The 22078-nt window shown below is 45.6% G+C and overlaps 1 protein-coding gene across 4 annotated transcripts in view; it reads right to left on the bottom strand.

Moving 5' to 3' along the window:
* LOC119170295 (pumilio homolog 1) overlaps positions 1–21026 on the bottom strand; it is a 105710-nt gene extending 84684 nt beyond the window's left edge. The window contains exons 1-7 of one of the 4 annotated variants that reach the window (XM_037421425.2): positions 20891–21026; positions 20381–20593; positions 12627–12701; positions 9955–10087; positions 9367–9566; positions 7580–7704; positions 5317–5554 (exon numbers count right to left, since the gene is read on the bottom strand). In XM_037421425.2, the coding sequence (XP_037277322.2) occupies positions 5317–5554; positions 7580–7704; positions 9367–9566; positions 9955–10087; positions 12627–12701; positions 20381–20554 (945 nt within the window). In that variant the 5' untranslated portion in view covers positions 20555–20593; positions 20891–21026. Of the gene's footprint in view, positions 1–5316; positions 5555–7579; positions 7705–9366; positions 9567–9954; positions 10167–12626; positions 12702–19395; positions 19599–20380; positions 20594–20890 lie in introns of those variants that run through there. The other 3 variants (XM_075877222.1, XM_075877225.1, XM_075877229.1) reach the window with 3 other exon arrangements.
* Between the last annotated feature and the right edge of the window lie 1052 nt (positions 21027–22078).

Below are 22078 nucleotides of genomic sequence, written 5' to 3'. Positions count from 1 at the left end.
CGCGATTTTTCGGTTTTCAAGGGCCGCGTCCCCCCTTAAGGGGAGACGCTCCTCGAAAGCACTTTTTTTTTGTTATTCAACTTAGAGCTTCAGAAATTGGACCACTGATGCAGTTTTTCCTCCTGATTCCAAATCTGTAATCAGTTTTTACATAAGTGCAATAGTTTGGGAGTTGTGTTTCAAGTAATGGTGAAACTTGATAAGTTTTCCGGGAACTTTCGCGCATACTAAATGTTCATGCAGAGAGTTGTTCAATGGCTCCTTTTGCTCCCTATTAGCCATAGAGTGCCGATATCTAGCTAGAAATTGTGCTCCAACTTTGAAACTATGAAAAAAACATCTGTGTAGCAAAGTACCCTTTTTTTTCCACTCGACCACCATTAAATTTATTAATAGATATTTACAGCTGATAGGTTGTGCTGATTCAAGTAGATATCGGCACCCTACGCACTCTCCTCAATGTGTGTGCCAAATTTCGTCGTCGTATGACCATTCTAAGTGCCCGAAACACTTCCCGCAAAAAATGCAAATTGGCCAAAATTGCGAAATGAGAAAAACGCGTTTGAAAGTTTGAAAGTCTGTATTTACAAAAATGAAAAACGCAGTAGCACGAAACTTGTGCTGAACACATACACACATGTCCAGAGGGAATATCAGTTGTCTAAAACTCTCCAGCACCGTAGGTTTTCCCTTCCCGGCTGGTGCGGCAGGACTCTTCCACCCGGGCCCTCTTGGCTGCACTGCGACGGTGTGCCCTCGCCTCAGCGGTCTGACGCACATTCATCTTGTGCATGCGCATGCTGTCTCGGCGGTCGCTGAGGGTAACCAGGGCCTCCGAAGGAAGCACCCCAAGCTCTTCCAGCACCTTTTCAAAGCTCGCGTGGCCCCGGTTGAACCACAGGACTGCAATGGCTGTGGCTGTTTCCACAGCAGTCCGGGAAGCAAACCGGGTCTTTGGACACAGCAGCCATATTTTGCTGTTCAGGGACTCGGCCGCGTTCTGTGTCTTGCCGTGGAGGCACCGGGCAAGCAGCTTCGCATCTGTGAGACGCTTGTAGATTGGGAGGACTGCCAAACCCTGGGCCTTGGTCAGGAGGGGGGTGTGGCACGGTGCAGGCTGGCCCTGCGCCTCAGCACGTCGGTGCTTGCACCACGAGTCTGGGCCTGCAGGACAGAACTTGTGACTTCCAGCACAGTCTGTTGAGCACGAGTGCAAACATGAGGCCCATATGGCAGTGTACATCTTGTGGACATTTCCCCGATTGTTCACAATGGCCACCTGAAAGTAAGTTTGAAGCTTCTGGATGGTGGTCTCCTTCAGCTTCTCCCCTCGTGGAAGTGGCGTTGGCAGCTTCCGCAGGCCGGTGCCCAGACGTTTCGCCACGTGGTTGGTGCACTCCTCTTTTTCAATTGGAGTGTCAGGGTACACGTTGGCATCACAGACCCCGTTGTAGGCCTTGCTGTCTCCATCGCTTAGGAAGATGGTGAACCGCAGGGGTGTCTCATAGTCCACAGTCCTCTGCCAAATGCGCACTGCAGCTTCGGCCTCCATGGCATGCGAAGAACAGTCGCAATTCTTCTCACAAACGGGATGATGAAACGCCTGCCATGTTTCTTCATCGCCTCCCATGTCGTTATGCAAACTGCACGCCAGGCAGAAGTTGGAAAGCACTTCATAGTCCAGGCACAAACCAGTGTCCAAGGACACTACAGTTCCCACACCATTGTGGCTTTTGTGGCCTCTTTTTTGCCATGTGCCGTCAAACATGACTGGCACGTCACTGTTACCAGCCACCTCTTTGGTGACGCTGCGTGCCCTTTGCATGTTTTCACAGACAGCCTTCACTGCCGCACTGTGAATCTTTTTGCCGATAGCATGGAAGGTCTTATGGTGCATAGGGTTTGGCAATCCAACTACTGCACAAAATCGTGAAAGTTGCTCATGCCCGATACCGACGGCACGCGCTGCAAGCACCACTTTCAGGTTCACGGCAAAGGCGTCACGCGAACTCCCGCTGTCATAGCTTCTGCTTGCACCGCGGCCGCCATCTGACGCGACCCGCTTCGACGAGTACGCGGACGAAAGGATGCTCTCCGAGCACTCCGCATTCTCGCAGTGTAGCTCCAGAAACGCCGAAAGGCCTTTCCGCTTTTTATTCGGTGCCCGAACTGCGAGTTTACTCTCGTGACAAACGGGGCATGCCGCGCCTGCGACGACGGCCGTCAATGCACCCAACTCGCACAGCACTACGCTTTCGGCACGATCGGCATTCGGCCTGACGTCGTTTTCGAATAACGCGATCTTTTTCTGCGATGCACTCACAAAATTCACTGCAGCGTTGATCTCGTCGTCGCAGTTGCCATGGTCGACGTTGCCGTGGTCGATGTTAGGCCTACCGGCCGCTGGCCCGTCGCGGACATTTTCGTTGGCGGTGGCTTTCTTGTACGTCCTCCGCCGCTTCCCTCTGAACTTGTTCTTACTTCTGTATTTCCGATGGTCGGCAACGGCCTTTTTCGGGCTTGCCATCGCACGAAAACAGCGAAAAATAACTCCGGAAAACAGTGAAGCGAACTACGGCAAGAAAACACGGGTGCTGTCAGCCAATGGCGGCCCTGCGTTAGTGGCGCGCGGTTTGAAACGGCGGGAAAAGACTGTTTTTGTTGCTTTTTTTTTAGATTTTTCGTGAACGTACGAGACTTCAAGAACCGGGATCGTGGAGAGTAAGGACAACTCTACACGAGCCAGCGGCCGCAATATGGCGGACAGCTCTCTTCGCGGCCCCGCGAGCACGCGAACAGCAGCCCGTTTTGTGTAAATTTCGTGATGCCGCGCGTCACTGCCGCTCACTCAGACGCGTTTTTCACTGACTTCTGATGCTTATTTCGCTGTGATATTTTCAGATGTCAAAATATAATGTATAAAGATGATAAAGCAACAAAAAACAGAAAAGGTGAAATTTGGAAAAAAAACGCGACTTTTCGACCCGCGTCTCCCCTTAATTCGGACACCTCCACGGCAACACTACTCATCTATAGCAGTGACGTAATGTAAACCCCCAAGTGAAAATTCGGGTGCCCTATGGTGCGCTGTTCAATTTATCGAAGTCTGGCTGGTAGCTTCAGTACGAGGTCAAACAACATGACCAGCTGTTTGGGATTTTTTCATTATTTTCCTTTTGCTAGGTTTCCAGCACTGAAATGTTGAACAGTTGCACTGGCTAGTGTAAATGTGTAAATTACAATTCCTGATCTCAAAAGTTGTGTGTTAATGCTAGACGCAATGGCTGTTCTAAAGCAGAGTATTCATTCAATGGCTACCACGACCAAACTGCAAGCCAAGCCGAGCAACTTTCTTGAGTCAGCTCGGTGCAACATCTGTAATGGAGAAAGAAAGGACAGAACCACAAAGGCTGCTGCACAGACTATCCTGATGTCATTCCCTTTTGGCATTTGAGAACTTGCCTGTCTGTTGCTTCTGTGGCTAGGCCTGATATGTGTCCACTTATGTATACTTTGCTGACTGACATGCGAGGCCCAATCTACTGAAATGGCTTTGACGACACCCATTCTATCTGCACCATCGGTACAATCATCTGCCAGATCCAAGGCGGCCGACCTCAATACAGTCGAATCTCGATAATTCGAACTCGAAGGGCCTGAAAATTTGTTCTAATTAAAAGAAGTTTGAATTAATAAAAACTAAGTAAACGGAAGGCTCCAAATGCAGTGGCGCATGTGCCTTGAGCTAACACACAAGGGCGAAGTTTCAAAAGACCTACATTTATTCACAAATCCCAAGACATCTGTCATTAATTGAAGTAAACAAACATGCACGTCTGCACATGTTTGCCTTGCAGCAAGTCAATTTCGCACGCAGCTTGCAAAGCATGTCTACTTCGGCTTCAGCGTTCTCTTTGCAAGAAAAGTTGCACGTAGCAATGTCCAGCGCCGACACTCTCTAAAGACGACGACAATGACGACGACGACTGCATCTGCGCTACTACCCTCTGCGCCAAAGCCGCAGCGTGGCCAGTACGTGACAAAAAAGGAGGAGTTTCTCAAGACTGAGAGAAGCAGATCGGTATTTGAGATGAACCAAGACTCAACGGCAGCTTTTCTTTCTTGCTCTCTTCGCACATGCCGTTGAAAGGAGAAGGGTTATGTAACCGGGACGAAAAAGGGGGAAGCAAGGCACCGGCGCGTGAGACAGAGCCACACTCCACGGCAGCTTTTTCTCTCTCTCTCTCTGCGCACTGCGTTAGAAGGAGAAGGGTCTTTAAGTGGCAGGGTCGGAAAAAGAAGAAGCATGGCACAGGCGCGTTGCAGATCGGCCTTTGAGAGAGAGCAAACATTCCACCGCCGCCTTTTCTTTCCCTTTCCTTTCCTACGCACGCAGTGTTGAGGTGTCGGAGGTGCCGCGACGGCATTGGGTTGGGTGTTGAGAGCATTTTCAGAACGCGGTATATGTTCGAATTCACTATCGCAAGTGCTTGCGTGTTCGAATTATTGGTCGTTTTCACCCATTGAAATACACACAGCTTTGACGGGACCTCATCGTGAGTTCGAATTAACCGGAAGTTCGAATTAAGCGTGTTTGAATTAATGAGATTCGACTATACAATGTTGCTTTGAACTTAGTGCTGAGTTGGAAGACGACGAGATCGTCTATCATGTCCATGAACTAGCGCAGGTGAACTCTGATGAAGCGCTGCCCACACCACTGTTATCAAACGCTTATTTTGCGCAGGCTGACACAGTTCTGCAACCACAGTTATGGCTAAAAACTGGCTGAAATAGCGGCTGACTTGCGTCGTCTGGGATTGTGCTTGTGTGTAGACGTGCATTGACAAGATTTTTCAACCACTGAGACGATGCAGGCACTTTTTTTTCCTGGTGAATTATTTTTTCAGATTCTCAATTATTCGTACTATTCAGCAAGTCCCGCCAAGTCCAAATAAATGGTCAGCGACTCAAGGTGGCCGAAGGAAGACTTTACCTGAAGATACGCTGATCAAATTTCCAGCAGGCATTTTTTTTTATCCTGTTCCTGAAAAACCATGGCCCACATTTTCAAGTTATTGTCTGCAATTTGTGATGGTAGTTAAAATTTGATGGAAATATAAGCCTAATCCCCAGCTTAAATTCAGCCCTATGCCATAATCTTCAGAAAAAGAATTTATAAAAATAAAAATGTGCTAAGCATTGAAGTATCCATTTATGAGGGCGGAACTGCTGTGGCATCGTGAAAAAGGCAGAGTTCACAATGCCTGCACATTATGCAAGTTGGTCGGGCATCCCTTGAATGTCTGTACATACCTGTGAGGTATAGTCGAGCATTCCTGGAGACTCCATAGAGGTAGGCAACAGTCCATGTGGTGGGTAATCAAACGAGCTTAAGTCCATTGTGTGGTGATCAAAGTGTGCCTCCAGTGGTGGCCCTGAACTTCCTGGCCCCATGACCAGGGCTTCTAGAGGAGCCTTGGACAGCTTGTCACCTTTGTCCTCACTAGGAGACGCTTGCCGGCTGCCACCCCCGCCTCTGTACCCAACAGGGCTGCAAAAACGAATGAGGTGCAAATTAAATTGACAGCAGCTTTACGGAATTTTTGTACTAATATACACATAGAATAAAGTCGTCGACACATTTTTCGGACTTAAAAATTTTTATTTGTTGGATACTTCGGACTTCATAAATGCACCATCAAAGCTCCTGTAGCACTACAGTTAAACCTTCTTATAACAAATTCCTCGATATAACGAAGTTTTCCTATTGCCCGGCATTGCTCCATAGAAGTACATGTATTTTCAACTTCTATGTAACAAAGTAACAGTGGGAGACAACCTTGATATAATGAATTTTTCCCACTGGCAATCTAGGAATTTTGCTCTGCATTTTGGCACTTTTGCACGAGCGCGCATCTTTGCGACTTCCCCGCGGTCAACAAAGTGCGAAGCGGCGGCGGCACGCACGTCAGACCAGGTGAGAGTGATCGCTCGCTCTCACCAACCCCCCCCCCCCGCGCGGATGTGGGCAGGCGGGCCTGCACCCCACGAGCCGGCATTTCTGCCGTTCTCACCGCTGCGTGCGCATGCTCGGGTGTGCCCCCCCCCCTCTTAACAAACAAACAAAAAAAAAACCACACAAGAAAAGTACTTTTGCACGTTGGCATTGCCCCGCTTTTAGTTAGCGACATATCTGAGGCCGCGTTGGCTATGAAGGGCGCTTCATCAAATAGTTTCCCGTGGTTTCTGTGTCTGTGTTGTTGGCTCTTCGTTTTGACGCTGTGCACATGTGCACAGTTTCACTACGCGCGCATAGTGTGGCCCTGACGACGTTAAACTCTTTTTTTTGTTGCGATATTGCAACTACATACAGTCTCCGCTAGATTTTTTTCGCCGCCGTCATTCGCCGCACGCGCACACACACACACACACACACACACACACACACACACACACACACACCGTATTCACTCGCGTAATCCTCGCACTCGCATAATTCTCGCACCCCCCATGTCGCGCACTGCCCCAATAATGTCATCTGCACATCAAACCACTGACGATAGCACGCACCATCTCTTAAGCATCAAGCGTATTATTATTGCACGGAGATTCAATCCAATCCAAGCCAAGCCAAAGTGGCAAGTGCACATTGCGGAGTGTTTTACCGTGGTAGAAAGTTCGTTAATGCGGGATCGCTGTCAAAAAACATTTCGTTGCCGCGAGATACATAATACATGGGCTTCTGTGAACGTTCACCGGGGATCTGGAAATATCTCATTGCCGCGGGGTATTTCTTACTCGCAGGGTTTTGTTATTGCGGGTTTCGAATGTATCCAGGTTTAACTGTACTTTCATCAAGACCAGCTTACCAATATACCCCTTTAAATGGCTGTTTATACACAATGCAATGGAGGGTTTTTGTTTAATTTTGACCAATCAGCATTTCAATCCAAATGGACAATTGTTTTTATTTTCCGTCCCTGGTATGTATGTGTGAGTGCCCTATACAACCGTGTGCATAAGAGGCACAGATTGCTCAAACGACTCGATCATCTCTTTAGCAGAGTTCAGGAATGGTGGCAGCATATAAGTAAGTGCTGCACCTGCTGTACCTCTGCATTGCATTAGAAGAAGCAAAAGCAAGTAACTGTACAGGCACTAGTTTTGAAAAGTGAACAAATACACTGTAATCAAACACTTGAAATAACTGCAGCAGTGCATTGTGGGCTACTGTAGTGAAGTAAGGCAGTTGCCAAGGCGAGAGCAGCAACGGCTAGGCTCGATCTCTTGTGCAAAATGTGCCGCTGCATCTGCAGGTGTGTCGGTACCATTTTCCTCCTGCGTTTGCTGCCAGAAAAGTAAATAGCTGCGTCCTTGTAGACCGCAGATATAATGTGCGCGGCTTCGGTGTCAGTATAGGCGGCGTTGCACAAATTTAAAAGCTGTATGACCCCTCCTTTTACTTTCACAACCACTAAGCAGAATTTATGAGCTTGGTAGCCTTGTCAGGTGTAACCTAACAGTTTGCAGAAAACGTGGCACACACCAGGTGATGACCATGAGGTTCCTCACTCACTTGTAGACCTTGTCGTCGTCAATTCCATTGTGCATGATGCCGTTGGCTTGCATCACCGCAGTTCGTCCGTCTGCATCTTTCAGCTTGCCGTCTTTTCCTTTCTTCACTTTTTCCGGATCGTTGGTCTGAGTGCAACCAATGCAGACAACTATCAGGACAAACTTCTACCACTAAAAGTTACCCAAGAAAAAAAATTACACACACACACACACTCACACTCTAGACCATAGTTCCTTGAAACTAGTCTATTTCAACTTTACGAAAAGCGGTAAATTCAGGTAATCAGGAATAATGTGTACACTCCTCACCACCCGCAGCACAAAATTTTTAAAGACGTCGACACGATCCTTCGCCAGGCCTCTGCGCATGTTCTGTGCGTTTTTACCTTATGTGTTTAGATAACTTGTATATTTCAATAAATTCTTCAGTTGAGAGTCAGCGCTTGTTTGTGTCTCTTCTCTTCGTCCCGTGAGTTTGTGCACTGTTTCTGCCCATAATGTATCACCAACTAGCCCAACTTTCAGTCTTGCGCCCCTTTGAGCGCATAATTCTCTAGTGGAGCCTGATACGCCTTGTTTATGTCCCCATGCTTCTTCGCGGTCGCCGAAATACCGGCATCTGTGTCAGTAGGCAGCCTCGTCGTCGTGTAGCGATTTCCAGCAAACTTGCGCTTCCTCGTCTCCTGTGTTCTGCACTTCCCCATGCTGGTCGTAATATGGTCCAGGTGGCCTAAGGATACAGCCCTAGTAACGTTGACACATGGAACAAATGCAGAACGAAGCCTGACGTAGCCTGACCAAGGCAAACAACAAAAATTCCGACGAGCATCGTGCGCCCCCCTTGTGGCTGTTGTTAGAGATTAACGAAGACTTTTAAACACAAAGTTGTATTTAATGACATTATCTTATATAACAGTCACAATAAAATGCATAAAGTATTTTGAATAGCATTAATATAGACGAAACAACACTTGCTTTTGAAAGCGATTTTTCGAAACCAAAACCACAGTTGGAAATGTGGTTTCGGTTTTGCTATAGGAGCATAGGGTATAGAAAACTTGCTGTAACTCGCAAACTAATGACGCTAGGAGGATAATTTTTGTTGCAACATACTTCCCTTTAGAGCCTTCGAGAGCCGTCATCTGGAGATGGATATCTCCAGAGAACTCTTGAGGGCTCTAAAGCACTCCCAAAAGGCCAATTTCATGTGAATGGCTGGAAAGAATCCAGCTATATGATTTTCATGGCCCTTAACAATTACTTGATTAGAAGAAAGTGCCAATAGGCACTCCCAATATGACCACAAAAGCAGCCAAGAATAATGATGTCTTTAAGTACTAGAACATCACAATAATAACGTGTGTGTAACACATAAATGGCACTCATGGCAATTTTTAGTCTGTTTGTGCAAGGCCTGGTCGAGGCAAGTACCCCGTCCTGGTTATTTTGGAACACACGGTTTGTTCATCATCATCATCATCAGCCTGTCTACGTCCACTGCAGGACAAAGGCCTCTCCCATGTTCCGCCAGTTAACCCGGTCCTGTGCTTGCTGTTGCCAATTTATACCCGCAAACTTCTTAATCTCATCTGCCGGTTTGTTATAGACTGATAAACTGGCAAGCACTCTCATCTCCTGCAGAGCTTCCAAGGTAGCTGACAGACCATCATAACATTTGGTCCAAGCACAACTCAGTAATTTGTCCGCTAATTTCTGAAGGATGTCGATGACAATCCAAAGATGTTAGAAGAAGACCAGAAAGCAAGGCAGCAAACATGCCATACTCACCGGAGGACCAACGTGCATGCGGCCAACCATGCGAGAGTCTAGATCCTTGATGGTGGGAGAGCTTCCCAGCACGTACTCGACCATTTTGACACCCAGGCCCGAGGTCTCAGAGGAGCGTGGCGACAACATGGAGGCACCCTCGCTGCCGGGGTAGGAACCACTTCGTCGCTGAACCATGATTGGTTGTGACACGGCATGCTCTGCATACATACGAACGCCACTAACTCAGCACTGTCGTGTATTTCACGAGTCAGTGACCCACAATAGCCAGTAACCACAGTACAAATAAATGGGAAAAAAACAATCTTGACAAATCTTGTAACTTTATTATTCGAAGGCACTCAGCTGACTAACATCTTTCCAGTGTGAAATGCTGTCATTCTGGGCTGCCACATTTTCAAGCAATGTCAAAGAAAAAAGAAAATGATAATAGTAATGACAATAAGAAATAAAGGTCGAAATAACGAAACTCAACTTGAGGATGCTGTGTTACGGCAATGACCCAGTGAGCCACGAGTTTTGCTCTATCAGTGAAGTGCACAGGGTGCACAATAATTCCATGAAAACTCCTAACAGAGTTGTGCTCACCAGAGGTGCTGGCATGGCCGCCTGTGCTCCATGTGGGGTCCCTCCACTGGTCTCCCAGGAAGAGGCCCTTGCTGTCCTCGGGCTTGGGGCCCGTCTCTTCAAGTGACCACAGCTTCTTGGTTGAGGCGGGGATCTGCACGCCACACGAGGGTACAGTGTCACCACCCCGCGACACCTCCATTCCCACTCCCTCACAGAGCAGCTTCCGGCAGCTGCATCACACAAAGCAAGGCGGAAGGCCAGACGTCTGCTGTCAACGTAGCATTGTGCCCCAATAATGCATTCTACCTGAAATGGTGGCTCAACATGACAGATGCAGTCGCCTACATCTTGGCAAGTGGAACAGTCGTGTTGAATCGCAACCTCTACAGAAACCAAGCCACCTACTTCCATCTAATCGTTGATTCTCAATTAAAGCCTGTGGCGACTGGAATTTCCTACTGTTCAAATACCCCACTGCTCACATCAGTCGGCCATCTTGCTGTGCAGTTGTTGCCAGCTCCAGTGGCCAAATGCACTCTTCTCTGCCAACGTCCAGCCTCACAAAATCTTTCACTACTTTATCACTGTGTTAATTGACAATGGGCCCTGAAAAAGAAGAAGTGGAAGTTCTTGGAAGTGCGATGTGGCTTTTCGTAAGTAGAGTAAGACTGCCATTTGCAGAGTGTTGTGAGGAATGATGCATCTGTTGCCTAGCATGATGGCGAGGAGTTCTGCTGTTGAGAGCATTTCTCTGACGATGCTCTGAACAGCAACAGCTAGACAGCAGGGCAGTGATATTGGCACGCATTTTCGTCGTCTGTAACTTTACAATGTAAGAGGAAACTGCTATAAATGGCATTATAATTATGAAGTGTACAGGTGAGCGCTAGGAGCTCAGCTTGAGATACGAACAGAGAACCAATTAAGTCGCACTATACTTTAATTTTTTTTTATAAGCTACACCTTCAAAGAGATTCGAGAGAAGGCTGATGTTCTAAACCTCAGCTTAAAACGAATTCTGGTAAATTCAGAACATTTTTGGTGCCCAGCTGTACAAGCATACAGCGAAAAATCTCATTACAAGAAAATTCGTTGAACGCTAGAAAAAAGTGAGTCAACACTGGACATTCTGGAACATTCTATACAATGTGCCAACAACCCCGTTGCAAACTTGTTAGTGTACTTGTTATGGCATGTCATCCTCAGCCCATTCTTGTCCACTACAGGACAAAGGTGTTCCACAAAATTTATCACCTTGCAAAAAAAAAAAAAAAAAGATTCCATTTTATGCCTGCAAACATATTATCACTCAACCTATTGTGAAACAACCCAAAAAACACACAACAACACAGGCAAGAGAGGCAACACGGGCACTATGTGTCCCTGTGTGTCTGAAGTGTGCTCATGGCAGCTAGCTTGGCTTTCCTTACCCTAACCTAACCGTCAGCCATACTCGGCTGCACCTTCGTATCCATTTCATTGCTCTTACTGACCACTGGTCATCTGTCCTAAGCATTAGTGTGGCTGGCCAAGTTTTATATAGAATTTTTTGCTTCTAAAAAGTATGTTTGGATTGACGAAAAAATTTTCAGTCATACATTCATAGAAATTAGCTTAAAGTTTACTGCTCCATGGCCCATTAGAGTCTTTCACGATTTGTAAAATAGTCATCCCCGAGGAACTGGTGAATTTACCAAGTGTGACTTTCGTATTTGACGTTAAAGAACCCCAGGTGGTCGAAATTCCCGAAGCCCTCCACTACGGCGTCTCTCATAATCATATGGTGGTTTTGGGACGTTAAACCCCACTTATCAATCTTTCGTATTTGAATAATCAGCGGCTGAAGGGCTGCACGATGACGAACGGCTTCTTTCTGCAACGATGCGCAAGCAACACAAGTGTCGCCTTCACTGCACAACATTTTCTGAACACAAACAGCGGAAAAATGTGAAATGGCAGTTCAAATAAAAAATTGCCAAGCAAATACTGCCACCTGTGAAACATCACACGAACTAGCTTGAAAAAAAGCGAGTCTCATTCAAATGCTCATGGTGAAATATCCCAAGTGGTCAAGCAGAGCTCATACAAAACAGTTAACAGTTAATCTGATCGGGCTTCAGTCATGAAAGCCCTTCACCATTACTCGTCACAGACCATGCTGAAATGTTCGTAACTTCACGACAGTTACAGACTGTTCTGTTAAAATCAAGTGCAGGACACGAGTAACCGTGTTTATTATACGACTGATGAGGGCACCACTAATGGTGCTAAAAGGTTAGATAAGCATCAACAGCAAGTGCATTTCACAAACAAGCAGATTAGTCGATGCCCGATGTCCATGCTCACCGCTATTATCAGTGTTGCGAGTGTTGCTTGTACATTAGGTCCATCTTTTACTGGGCACATAAGCTTGTCCAATAAAGCATTTCCTATTTGCCGACTGCATCCCACTTTCTTTACCACAACGACGTGACTATTTTTTTTTCTAGTCAACAAAAAGTGAGACACATACAACAAATTTTAAATGTTTTAATAAAAAAAAAAAAAAAAAACTGCACCAAGTGCATCTGCGCTCTGGCATTGGCAAAAGTGACACCGCAATGCAACAATAAGCCCAACTCGAGCAGCTATGCTACGAGGAACCATTAGTGCGAGGCGATTCGGGGAAAAAAAAAAAAAAAAAAACTTACCTCTAGTTGATGACTAGTTTCTAAGGCGAGGGCCTGAAAGTCTGTCTCCAGTTCTGGTGCTTCTGTGCCACGGGCCTATTTGAAGGCAGAAAATGGAGAGAGCGGGAAATCAATGCGTAGGACACACAAGACAGCTGTGGTGTACTCATCTTTACAGGGCCATGCAATGCACAATGAATAAATGACATTCGAAAACAAAAAAAATAGGGGGGGGGGGGGGGGGTATTTTTGCAAGTGATTAATGCACTGCCAAACATTCTAACCTTCCATTAACCCCTTCAGTGCTTTGCACGAGCAGAGCTCGTCCTAGTGGTATAGGTACTCCCCTCTAGTATTCAGGCGGAGAAGTGTGCATTTATGGGTCACATTGCGTGTTATTCACAAGATAGCAGCATTTTCCTGTGGCAGGAGCGTGGCTTTTGTATAGATTTTTGAAACCGGCATGCGGTGGTGGCGACCCATGCCTAGCTGGCCCGTGAAGATGAAAAAAAAGCTATTCGTTTTCGCCATCTTTTTCGAGTGATACTGATTCGTGTAAAGATATTTATCTTTTGTTCGGAAGTGAAGACAGCGAAGACGGTGAATGAGAAGCTCCTCCGGTGATGATGAAGACACCTCGGACGCTAACATTGCAAGTGCCTGTCAGTGAAGCCGCTTTGTGTTCTTCCGAATTTTGAAATTTTCCACACAGTCTCGAAGCTTCCCAAGTTAAGTACCTCAAGTGTGCTTAGCCTACACAAATGAAGAAAGATGTGGCACCTGTAACTGTTGTGTTTATAATTTGATTAGCAGCACATAGCTGGTTCCCTATATATTGTTCAGAAATAAACTTTATTCCGTTGATTTGACTAAGCATGTGGTGAAAATATTTATTCAACACTGACTAGCTACTTTTTAGTACAACCAAGATCAAAATTAGCAATAAAAAAAGGCACTTTTCACTGGAAATTAAAAATAATAATAAAAGCAGTTAAGAGGTTAATGGCTCTCAGCCATGTTGAGCACACTGTAAGAAAAATCGCTACTGGTAACTTGACTAAAATTAATGCTTTGCATTTAGTTTCATTTAGAAGCAATGCAACAAGTTCTCTCCCACCCCGAAATTAACAAAAAGATGTAATAGTATTAGAAACAAATATATGCCTAAGGCAATTTTGAAAGTATGCAATATCTTTCTGTAAGAGTAATAAATGTAAACAATTGTGCTCCGTTTTGCAATGTGTTGGCAGTTACAAGAAAGCTACAGGTGGCATCATTCAATGAGGCATTCAATCACGCAGATGCACTGAATACATCTGGCAATAGGCTTCTTCTTCTAGAAATAAATAAATAAAACAGGGCAGCACACTTCTCAACCTATGATAAGCTTTACCTTTGTATTGCCCGAGTCAACGCGGCAAAGATATGCTCGCATTCAGTCACACATGGCACATCAGCTGATGTGGCATGCATATCTTTACCTAAGCGAAAATTTTGGAACAATCAGCTTTGCGATTTTGCCATCCCGTCTAGTGGCATTGGACAAGTAACAAGAAAGCCTTGTGGAGGCTTTTGCAAAACACAAAGAATAGTATCCTTGCGGCGAAAGAGAATAAAGATGTGCTGTACAAGTTTTGTTGACAGTGCATGCAAAATTGCGTACACTGCTCAAAGAACTTGGCGATAATTTTGCAGAGCTCAGGAGTGGTAGCAGTCGTGAATTAACACTGCCCCCGCTGTTTCCCTGCAGTTTCGATTTTCTTAGGATTTGAGGCTTAATGCTTGTGAACTATTCAACAGCTTCTTCCATTATAATGAATGCATTCAAGGATAAAATGCTAACTATATTCAATTGCAACTAGAAAGTTCTGCCCCCATGAACTTTTTGAGCCTATAAAAGCACTCGTTAACAAGTTCGTCATGAACTTTAAAAAATGGCCAAATGCGTGGATGTATAGCAGGAAAATGTTCTATTATCAATAAAATAGGATACAGATGAATCGAAACCTTCAAGAGCTCGTGCTTTTTCCCCCGCCATTAAAATATTCAGTATTTCTTACTAGGGCCATTCAGACAGACAATTCTGCCTGCGGCTTGCTTGTACTTTTAAGAACACGGGGGAGACAGTGAATGAACACGTTTTCTAGCTAGAACACAATAAAATCCACATCGGCTTGCCAACTGAACACTTACGTAGACAGGGGCAATATTGTCAACGTGTTAACTGCAGTACACGGCAATATGACAGTGAAAATTGTTCGCAGCTGTGCCAGTTCTCTTTACATTTCGAGACTGTACCCAGCATTGGCAACAAAGCAAAAGCACTTCATTTATGCCAACATTGTTCACTAATCCTGCAAACATTGCACAGACTTGACAGGCAAGTTTAAAAACACGAAAAAGAAAAGTAGTAGCAAATGCACACTTCGAGACGAACTAAAACTCTCAACAGTGTGCCGCCAAGCCTCGCCACAACAGTTGGCAAACGTGAGTCACAAAGAAAACACAATGGCTACTAAACATTTTAGAAATTAAATTTTGAGCTGCCTCCCGAGCCCCTCACTTTTTGGTTGTTAACACGAGTAAGAGTATTTCAAAAGGTAACATATAATTTTTATTTTTACGACTATGTGCTTGTGGCATTTGAATGGTGCTAGGACTGTGCGCTCTAAGTTTTCTTTTACAGATGTTGACGATCAATATATATACTAGAGCAAAAGAAAGGCTTAAAAGCTTTTTGGCCATTATTGCAGATGAGAAGGATGTTCTGTAATCATCTGGAAATCGCTGCCTATACACAGATTCCATACACCATCACATAGGACATAAAACTGGCACCGATCTCCACTACTTTTCTCAGAGCAAGGAACAACAACAACAACAACAAAAAAAGGAGTGAACGTTTCCAATGCTCGTGGTTTAGAGAAATTATAGAGGCAATCGTGTGGTTTGTTTTACATACATTAAAAATGATTTATGCTACCTTTGAAGGCAGCCAACAATTTAAGTTCGCAAGCCATAGTTATGAAATACTTAGTTGTCGCACAGCACCACACACATCAATAGCACTAGTTGTCGCACTGCACCACATACATCAATAGCCCTTGCTGTTCCCGAGTAACCTGATCTGTTTTCTGTGGCTCAAGAATGTATTTTAGCAAGATATGCTTATCTACACTTATTAAATTCTCGAGTGCCAGATTTGAATAGGTTAAGAATTGATCCCGTCACCCTGGTGCAAGACTTGCACACCTTTTTTACACGACACTTGTTCACAAAAACGACACCTGTCGCTGTGATAAATTTCTCCAGCGATGTAGGTATTACGCCACCAATAATACGAGTGCAACTAATGCTATTAAAGAGGCCCTGCAACGTTTGCCATTCATCAGCACTGGACTGTTGCCCGAAAACATGAAGTTATTTAACTTCAAAGTTGAAAAACCTAAGCAGAGGACAACACGAAATGTTCTCTTTTGCATTTCACTCAGCCAATGATGTCGCTAATTGCCTCAAATCACTGTGTGCCTTTAATAGGGATATACTGGAACGTTTGCATCATGGTAACCGTTCAGCACACATAGTGTAGTGTGGCAATTATTTTTAAAATATTTTACTTATACAATAAATGCTTTTGATCCCCAGTACAGATAGTGCGGGCAAGCTATGACCATGCTTGTATTACATACAGACATTACGTGAAACTTCGTGTGCCAACCCTGAATTTATGTGCGCAGACGTCACTTCCAATCCCAAAAATTCCTCAGCGTATCACTGCAGTCCAGAAATGAAATCCAAAAAACTTCATGTTCAGCATTCCTCTTGGCGCATCCCGCAACACCGTAAAAAATTATAAAAACAACATGCAAAAACAAGAACCAACACAAAAAGGGAAAAAAAAAGAACATTGATATCAGTTTTTATATGACTGCTAATATAAAAATGGACATATACTTTGCTCATGCTGAACGATGAAACAAAATACGAGACCACTAAGAAAATAGTAAAATGATCAGTAGGATTCAGCACGTTCTCTACAGTCAAACAGTGAGGTACGCTAGACAGGACAGTCAGCGATGACATACTTAATGTTATATAAAAGCGTGATGTTTGAAGAAGCACTGACATCAAATTTCAAGATCGAGATGTGCCCATCATTCGATCACTTGATATGCATAGGTCTTCTTGGCCAAATTTCAATGGCGCCCGTCGCCTCGAAGTTATTTTATTTCAACGTCAAACAGCATAGAAAAGCTAAAGAGAAAAAGCGAAAAATAAGACTGCCCTGCGACATCGACACTAGTGCTACGTGTTTCGGTGTGATACATTCTACAAATATTATCCCGAGTGACGATACGCTAGTAACGATGAAGTCGACGATCTCGGAGTGTGTTTGGAGCCAACTCCCACACTAGTGGCTCTCCTTGGTATATTGAAGCGTGCGTGCGATTCATCGTATCGCATTGACTGATTTGCGTTGTGCTCCACTGCGTGTGAGTACGGTCATTCAGAGCGACAATACGTGCCGAAATGTCGGGGAACCGCTACGTAATGAGAACCTGCACGTCGAGGCATGGAAAAAGCGGAAAGTGCGTGGCGTTTCATGCCTTTCCAAGCCACGAACCTCAACGCAGCCAGTGGGTTGACTTCGTAAGCGCCGTTGAACAGAGGGACTCGATGCCTGTGAGAACAGCCGCATTTGCGGCGAGCTGCTACAGGGTAAATCCTGTGTTTGCGAACCAGTTGGGTTTCACTGACAGTACGAGGCCTCTTCTCGAGGCTACGGCTATTCCTACCTTATGCCCTGCTGCAGCTGAAAGCAGTGATTCACTTTCCAAACGTCCGCGACAATACAGTCGGGACTGATACATTGCATTTAATGCGGAGCTTGTCAAGCAAGGATTGTCACGAATCCCGGCGATACCCAATTCCAGGTCGCTGTCATCGCCACTAGCTGATGTTGACCGCGACGGCGGCGAGGACGATGATGTTGGCGACCTGTAGGCATGTCTACTCCTTAAGAGACACAGCTGGACTGACTGTACGTGCGCTCCTAGCAGACGAAACGCCAGTGTGACGTCACCACTTTTTGTGGAAGCGGCATCAGCTGTGCAGCGGCCTCGATGTTGCTGCGAGGTAGTGCTGCCAGCACTAAAACTTGGCAAGCTTTCCACACATTTCATCACTCAGATGTATTTTAGGTCGCGAATCGCTACTAGGGGGTCGATAGCTACTCGACACAAAAATCTTGACATGAGTAAATTTGATTTCAGCGCTCCTTTAAAAATACATAACAATGGACCTTTTCCTAGTCCGAACAGCAACCCAAGTGGAGGTCACCAAAATGAAAACTGGTGGCTCTTGAACTCCGAAACTGCCTGCCACATGCCGGTAGGCAATCTCGGAGACCTGCGTTTGCGCCTCCCTTTGGGGCCAACTTTTGCATGTTTGTGGCACCAGATGACACTTGGTCCGCACGTGGCATCGCGTTTCAGCCACCAAAAATCATGGCACGTGCCTCTTCGAGGCCGGCGCGCGTGCGCACACTACCTACCCGGAAAAGGCCTATTAACCAAAAAGCTACACAAGAATGTGTGCATAAGGGGTATGCACTTAACGCCATCCGTAAGGATCGCTAGTGTCTGGGTCGCCATTATGGCAGTCAACGCGCTCGCCACAAGCGCAAAAAGCTTGCTGCATGTGCTGGGTCCGAGATTCATGCGGAAAATTTGATGTCTGGTGACCTCTGTAACACCTCCTGCACGCCGAAGACCGAACAGCTGGGCCCACGTACGAACGGACCTTCAAAATGGTGCAGCGATAGTATTGCCCCCTTGTGGGTCAAGGCTCAGTGCACACGCCCTAAATGATGAATGTGCACCACAAGCCTGGCATACAAAGACGTTGGCAAAGAGGAGCTCACCACAGCCCTAAATAGTGGAATTGCTTTTAATATACACATGCCAGTCCCTACAAAATTATAATGACACAAGTTGCCACATGAAAAATTACCCAAGTACAACTGCAAATGTATCATTCGGATACAATAGCAAAACTGCTGCTTTTCCTATGCACGCGATAAAGCATTGAAAATGCTGACTTCGAATAAAATATTTTATTTACATACAGGTCATTGGACGCAACTGCAGCGGTATGCAGGGCATATGAATTTTCACGAGATCTAGGAACGTCAAAATAGAATTTTCGCATACACAGGAGAAATCTGTTGAGCACTGATACCTACTTCGATGTGCAAAAGGTAAAAAAGAGAAAGCATTCCTAGCGTAAAAAATTTTGTCAATCTGTTTGCAAAATCTGTTGAAATAGTTCAAGGTCACCAAGTAAATAGGCTGCCATCAAGAGCCATGACCGTCACTCATGCACTGAAATATCAATAACATGCGAAACATGTCTCGCTTATTAAGCGTTTCAGTTGCCACAACCAGTTACATAGCATGATTACATCACTGCGACTACATTCTGCATTCCATAATTCAATGATGGTGCAACAGGGCCAAGATGGCTGGGTAATCGTAACAATCTAATCGCAAAGCTGCACAATTGTCTTATGCAGTTCCCTGCAGCGAAAACACCCGACCAATATGCGAGTCAAAAATGTGTAGCAACCGCAACTAAATATAGGCTGCATGACACATCCCGTTTGGCCACTGACCAACGTCTGCCGAGTTGCCCAAGTTCACGAGTCCGTTCTACAAACTTTAAACGGAAAGTTTTCACACTCGGCGGCAAAAATAACACTGAGGTTAGGAAATAAAGAGTGGTAATTTACCAGCGCTTCTCCATTTTCGTTGTCGGAACACTGAGACCGGCCCACGAACTTGCTGAGGCATGGCATGGTGAACGGCTAATGTTTTTGTTTACTTTTCTTTTGCTGCACAGCTGATCCGCCTCGAGCTTGCAGTTGTCGTTCGCCGCTAATCGCCCGATCGCGCTGCTGATTTGCATGTAAGTCGGGAGGGCAAATGCGAAAAGAGCTGCGCTCGTGCAGGGGTGTAGGTTAGGCTTACCAGCGGCAAACAAGCAGCAACGGCACGGCACTGACAGCAACGTACAGACGCAGACCAGGCACACAAGACAACGGGAGAGTTGTCATCGCTAAATAAGCATTAACCAGGTAGTTCCGGCACCGTTACAAAACAACCCCACGCTTCTGCGCCGACACCTTGGCTGCCATTTGCGTTTTTTTTTTCCCCCTCCCGCGAACGGAAAGTCGTGAAACACGACACCGTGCAAGCAAAAACTAGGCGCTGATAATTGAATCACTAATTCCTCGAAGCCCACCGAGTGTTGTAGCTGTAAAATACGTTCTTCTCGCGGCTTGCAACTCGTTTCCTTTCGGAGCAACTTTTCCGGACGGCTAGTGAACCAATGACATCGGCACAAGGACGAGCACTTCGATGCGACTAAACTAATCAATCGGCGACTACGTGCGGTCGACTACTGCACCAGAGGCTTGGAATACGTTATCTACGAGCCATTCTGCGCAGATACTAGCCTGACTGCAAAAGATACGCTTTTCATTAGTCACGATCGGCAATAAACAAATCAGGGGGTGCGTAGGCCTACCACGGCGACGCGGAATGCGAGTGGTGCAGAAAGTCGGGACAAGAGACGAGCGCGTATCAGCGCGAGCAAGCACGAGCTTCGCGATGCGCACACACACACACACGAATGATGCACACAGTTTTCACGATGTTCACGCGATGCGATCGCGCACGCAGATCAGCGAGGAAGTCGGGAGGAACGGCACTTACTTCGAGTACGCTGTCGTCGCCTAATGCCCAGCGGGATTGCTTGTTGTAGTTTTGGAAATCCGGGTCACTTTGCGGGCGCTGGAAGAAGTATCCGACCATTGCATCGTCCTGCGATCGAGTAGCCCCATGCCTCACATTAGACACGGGGTTCATTTCTTGGCCGTTGGCGAGCATTGCTGCTGGGGTCCTGTTGCTCAAACCACTTCATTCACGCTGCAAACAAGGACCATTAAAAAGCCGTCGCTATTAAACCCGCACCACAAAACAGAGAGCAAGGTAACAGCCTAACTGGTACACGAAACGGTGTTCCGCAGCAAAAATTACGCACTGCAACTTCTTTCGTAAGACAATGCAGTCATGGCGACTACAAAAACATGCAGGGGCTCTGCGGGGAGTGCCCATAGTTAGGTGAAAAAAAGTTGCACTGCAAACGAACGGAAGCAGGCGCATCGTCAAGGCAGTCGAAACTTTATTTTTCGGGTACGAAAGCCGTATCATCTAATTATTTACCTGGATGGAGTGGATTTGAGGGACCGATTGATGTTGCCTCAAAAGATGGTGGACGACATGTTAAAAACTGCAATGTAGCATGGGTAAACAGTGACGTCTTATTACGTCACCAGACACCAAAACCATAAAAACCTTCTTTTCTGACCCTTTAAATGCCCCCGAAATAAGCAACAGTAGCAGCTTTAGACATTCAGTGAAACACGCGTTTTTGAAACACACGGCTACGAGAGGGCACTTCACCTCTACTGCGTTCTCGGCAGCTTTCCTTTGAGTTCAGCCAGCGCGATACCTCCGGAAATGAAAGATTGGGCGGGAAGGGCAAATTGCTTGAAGAAACAAACAAAAAAAGTCGAGAGAATTCGCAAGTGATGCCTTGATTTTGAATGTCAAATTAGGCAAGGTGTCGCCTCTCGGTCGAACTTTACCCAGCGGCAAGTTCATGGCGCAGCTGTGCACAAGGTCAAACGTTCGACTGCCGAAGGTTCGGGATGGCACGGCAGAACACAGGAAATATCTTATTTCCGCAAACGACATATCGTTCTGTTAAACAACATCAGTCTATCGCTGGATCGCGTGTTGGATTGATGTGAGACTTCCAGTGCAAGCGTTCCACACGTGAAACTTCCATCACGTTAATAAAACTAACAATAAATGTAAACTTTCAGTAGAGTGTACTAGAAGCACACTGTACTTTCAGTCACGCAAAGTGAAACTTTCGAGGGCGATGCAGGCAGCATGCAACCAAGCACCCGAGTATTTTTCAGTGGTCGCTTCCTGCATCAGCAACTATTTTCTCCCACTGAAATCTTTTTGATTTTTTTTTTCTACTTGGAACGAATGGCCTGTCAGTTGAAGTTTAGGGGCCGCAGCATTTACGAGAAAAAACACAGCACTGGACTTGATATGGTGCAAGACTGTTTTTGTATTAATGGTCATTATCTAGTGTAACATTATAGAGTAACAAAGTTTTACTATTAATTCTTCATGCACCACTTCCAATTAAAAAGCTTTTACTTTTTTCCTGTTACAAATTAAAAAAAAACTTAAAACAGTGATTAAGCTCTGTCAATATCTGAAGTATTATGGAACACTGTAGTGCACTGGAGAATTCAAACTGTGAACGAAAAAATTCATAGTCACTATTCGTCGTTGCTTTCTCAAAAACAGAATAATTGTGCTTTTGAACCA

Source organism: Rhipicephalus microplus, chromosome 2 (assembly GCF_043290135.1).
Source record: "Rhipicephalus microplus isolate Deutch F79 chromosome 2, USDA_Rmic, whole genome shotgun sequence".
Lineage (NCBI taxonomy): Eukaryota > Metazoa > Arthropoda > Arachnida > Ixodida > Ixodidae > Rhipicephalus > Rhipicephalus microplus.
This window is presented reverse-complemented; position numbering and strand designations above follow the sequence as displayed.